At 41.2% G+C, this 4,217-nt stretch overlaps 1 protein-coding gene across 1 annotated transcript in view; it reads right to left on the bottom strand.

Moving 5' to 3' along the window:
* Nucleotides 1-2,038: 2,038 nt before the first annotated feature.
* Nucleotides 2,039-4,217, bottom strand: part of NUP153 (nucleoporin 153) — a 38,568-nt gene continuing 36,389 nt past the window's right edge. Inside the window, exons 21-22 of the mRNA XM_030265508.4 lie at nucleotides 3,641-3,800; nucleotides 2,039-3,179 (exon numbers count right to left, since the gene is read on the bottom strand). Of these exons, the coding sequence (XP_030121368.4) occupies nucleotides 3,095-3,179; nucleotides 3,641-3,800 (245 nt within the window). The 3' untranslated portion in view covers nucleotides 2,039-3,094. The remainder of the gene's footprint in view (nucleotides 3,180-3,640; nucleotides 3,801-4,217) is intronic.

Here is a 4,217-nt window from a genome sequence, read left to right as displayed (position 1 = left end):
TATCGCTTTGATGATTCATTTATTCTCATGTTATTAGTAACTCGGGAAATTAACGTAAGCAATATTAATTGTTTTACTGAACTCTTAAGTTGTAGTCTGGAATGCTTCCGTCGCAGCTTTTGTACGTTCCTCTCTTAGGATTAACATGCCACTCCATGGCTGAAGTGGCCACCCTGCCTTCAGTTTTGCACAATGGCTTCGTTGACAGTAGAAATGTTTTGAGAGCTTGGTTATTGCTCGTCTCCAGGTGTAATAACTTAATCAGTAACGTGTTTATATGCTGCAATATTTTCAATGGACAAGTTGTTTTCTTCTGTGTATGACTGTATTGTGCATGCATTTCAGTTTTCATTTCAAATGATGATTCAGGACTAGATCCTGTGCTTAGAGTTGCAGAGTGAAGTTTTGCCATTCATTACATATCCAGAATGAGGTCGCTAACTTTTGAGATAACTACTTTTAAAACTTTATTTTTGAAATAAAGGGGAAAAAAGTTGCCTTGGCTAGAACACTTGTTTTTAGAGCCCTTGCTTAATCATAGTTTTTGAATACTGGCAGGGGTGGTGATCCTACTACTTACATGGACAGCCTCTTCCAATACTTGACAGCCCTTTCCATTACTTTTTCCCTAACATCCAGTCGAAACCTCCTGTCACCATCTTGAAGCCATTTTCTTGTCCTACCACTTCCTACCTGGGATGAGAGACCAACCTCCCCCCACTCCCCCACCCCCCCTCAGGCAGTTGTAGAGAATAAGGTCACCCCTAAGCCTCCTTTACTCCAGGCTAAACACCCCCAATTTCCTCAGCTGCTCCTGGCAGGACTCGTGCTCCGCCTGATGAAAGCTAAAGCTATTACAACCAACTTAACAGTCCTTTCTAGGGTAAATTTTGCCTATTCACAACAAGAACTTTTATTCTCTTTACTGTAGCAGTGACCTAAAAACTAGGATTCAAAAGGAGGGGGATGAGGGAGGAAGGGAAAAGCAACACTGTTGGCTAAAACTTTATTACTAACAATTCAGGTATAAGGGAAGGTATCTCTTACCCTGTAGAAAAATACCACCCTTACCACAGCAGGCAAAGAAAACAATTACAATGCAAGAACACAGAACCTGTCCATGGAAATATGTATACATTGTGCTGTTGGCCCGCTTTTAGTTTGTCTCTTATGCAAGCTGCATCCCACATGTGGCTTCAGGGCTAAGGGGGAGAAAGTGGAAATCTGTGGCATTTTTCACATGTAGACAGCTGGAAATGCGTAATTGCATATAATCCTTTCATGGCTGCAGTGGCATGGTCTGACTGCCTGAACAGCAGTGAGAGCGTGTGTGTATTTGAAAGTCAAGTGGCTGAGCATTTTCTGTTTCTAGAAACAGTGACTGGGGCCCTACACCTGAAAAGAGCAGTTGGCCTTTGCCCTCTTGTCATGTCCAGCTTGTGCCTGAAAGGCATCTCACCTCATACCAGCAGCACCTGCAGGAGTGGGGAGCAGTGCTGGGATCTGAAGTGCCAGCCAAGGCCCAGCAGCGCCTCTGAAAGACATTTACACCACTGACGATGATGCAGGTCTCTGCCCTTCTAGCTGAGGGAAGAATTAATGTCTGAGTCACTGCTGTGACTTGGTACAAATTCAGCTGTGGGTCCCCACATGAACAAGCATTTCCTCTGATTTTACTAGAATAATGTCTGTTCTCCAAGAAGTTCCTGTAAGTGCTACAGAAGTGTCCCCCCCCCCCCCTTACTCATTTCCAGTCTTCAGTTAGAACAGTGGTAAATGTTTAAAAACATTAGGTTGGGTTTCTTTAATAGCACTACAAAAAATTAACTGCAGTCAGCTGACACATTGATAAGCTCCTCCAAGCTTCAGCCTACAATAAAACTCTCCTTCCTAAGAGGAGCCTTCTAAATTTAAGATCCTCTAAAATCTATGCAAAAAAGCAGAGGTTGAAGAAAGCATGAGACATTGCTGAGGCTCAGGGAACGACCTCATACAGTTACAGTTGGGGATGCCTTTACAGAGAGTTAAAATTGCCAGGTAATATTTCGCAGTTTTTATTGATGGCATTTATCCCATGGTTTAACATGTTAATTATACTGTAATAAACATGGCTTTAATATTAAACTTTTCCTTATTATCCAAAGTCACCACAGTCCATTTCAGTAAATATAAAAATATATACTTAATACTTTGTACAATACTGGTTTTTGGTCCAAACAAAAATGGATCAGAAAAGCCAATAAACTTACTTTAAGAATTCCCAATTTTAAAGATTTTCTAAATGGATTTAGGCAACTTTGAATAATGGGATTTACATAAAATCTGAGACAATACTAAACAAAAATGGCTGTAACACACAAAATTAAAATTTCAATTTCACAGATTTGTTATGCCAAAAAAGTACATAGAGAAACAAAATCGTATTTACACATTTCGTAATAAAATAACAAGGCGAGACAGGTGATAAAGGGCTGTAAGAATGAAAATATAGAAATAGCATATAATTATTAAATGAAGAACTACAGATCTAACAAGTCCTTAGCATGGATCATCCTTTAATCAGTCTTCCCCTATCAGAAAATTTTAGTGCACAATACACCCAAACTCACTCACTTCACACATACACCAGCACAAACTCAGCATAGAAATCATTCGTTATCAACATTCTCTACTCTATACAGCATCCCTCGCTGATATAATTACAATTTCGAGGCGTCAGTAAACGCAGATGAGCGCACGTAGTGGTGCGGATGAAGAGGTATCGACAAGCCATTCACTGTGCAGGCTCTACTCGGGGCTACAGCCAGACCATGCTGAGTCAGTGGAAGATGTAACTTGAGACTTTTGCTTGAGAAACAGCCTTGTTGCCAACTTTACTTGCTACCAAAAAAATGTAACAGGGAGAGGGGAGGGAAGGACAGGAAAGCTAAGTTTTATATTCCTTTAGGCAGATCTGACTTCCGACAAGCCAGCATGAGGTACAATCCCAGTAACTGAACAATTCAGGGTAGTAGCTGAACATTTCAGGATAGTAGCTGAACAATTCAGGATAGTAGTTGCTTCCAATGTTTTTGATGCTTTACCGATCAGGCGTTTACTTTCTACGTCTAATTGCAGTCTTTATCTTCCGACCAGGAACTGAAGATCCAGAGGCAGAGAAAACATTTTTCCCATTAGTCCTATTAAAAGAAATTAGTAGTTCAGAGTTTAGGACAGTGTAGCTGAAAATTCAGTAGCAGCACTGAGTAGATATTCCAGAACAACTGTTTCATAGTCTTGTCTCACTAGTTACCAGCTGGCAACAAGCAGCAAATGACGAACAGGAGGAAGAGAGTTCCAGAAACCAATTAAATCTCTCTTATTCAGAAGGTAAGCAGCAGCATAATGGCTGGATACAGGTTCTACCTTTCAAGAACAAGACAATCTCACATGTGTTGATGTGTGACATTCCTGACAGCTAGGCTCCTTTACAGATAGCGGTGCTTAGTTAGCCAGTGAGGCTAATAAAAGGAAGGATGCCAAATTTAGTTTCAAACTCCAAGGTTCATTTGATCACCTCATGATTTAACAGCAGTAGACGCTGAACACTGTCCACTGATATTACCCGAAGCTCAAGGGAAATTCTGATATGGTCTCTTACCCCACTGTAAATGTTGGAGGCTGGTTGAACGAAAATCCCAAAGTGCCAGAAGGTGGTGCAGGAGCGGCTGATGCAGGAGGATTTGCACCAAAAGTGAATACTCCTGGGTTATTTGGAAAGCTGAAATTAGTAGCATTACTTCCAAACTGGAATACAGAACCTGGGAAGATGGAGTGGAAGCAGAAAGAAGTAAGAAAGCTGAAATTTAAGTTCATCCTTTCCAGCAAAATCCTCATGTTCTTCCCCATTATCTTTAAAGATTATTCTTTTTACAGGTTGCTCAAGATTATAAAGTTGGGGGCGGGGGGGTGTGCATCAGAAATGTCAGATTACTACAGGAACAGTTTATTGAATTCACAGACCATGTAGGTTGGAAAAGACTTTCAAGATCACTGAGTCCAACTCATGCCCTAACACCTCAACTAAACCATGGCACCCAGTGCCACATCCAGGGATGGTGACTCCACTGCCTCCCCAGGCAGACCATTCCAGTACTTCATCAATCTTTCTGTAAAAAACTTTCTCCTAATATCCAGCCTAGGTTTCCCTTGATGCAGCCTGAGACTCTGTTCTCTCG

The sequence above is a fragment of the Taeniopygia guttata genome, chromosome 2 (assembly GCF_048771995.1).
Source record: "Taeniopygia guttata chromosome 2, bTaeGut7.mat, whole genome shotgun sequence".
NCBI classification, from domain to species: domain Eukaryota; kingdom Metazoa; phylum Chordata; class Aves; order Passeriformes; family Estrildidae; genus Taeniopygia; species Taeniopygia guttata.
This window is presented reverse-complemented; position numbering and strand designations above follow the sequence as displayed.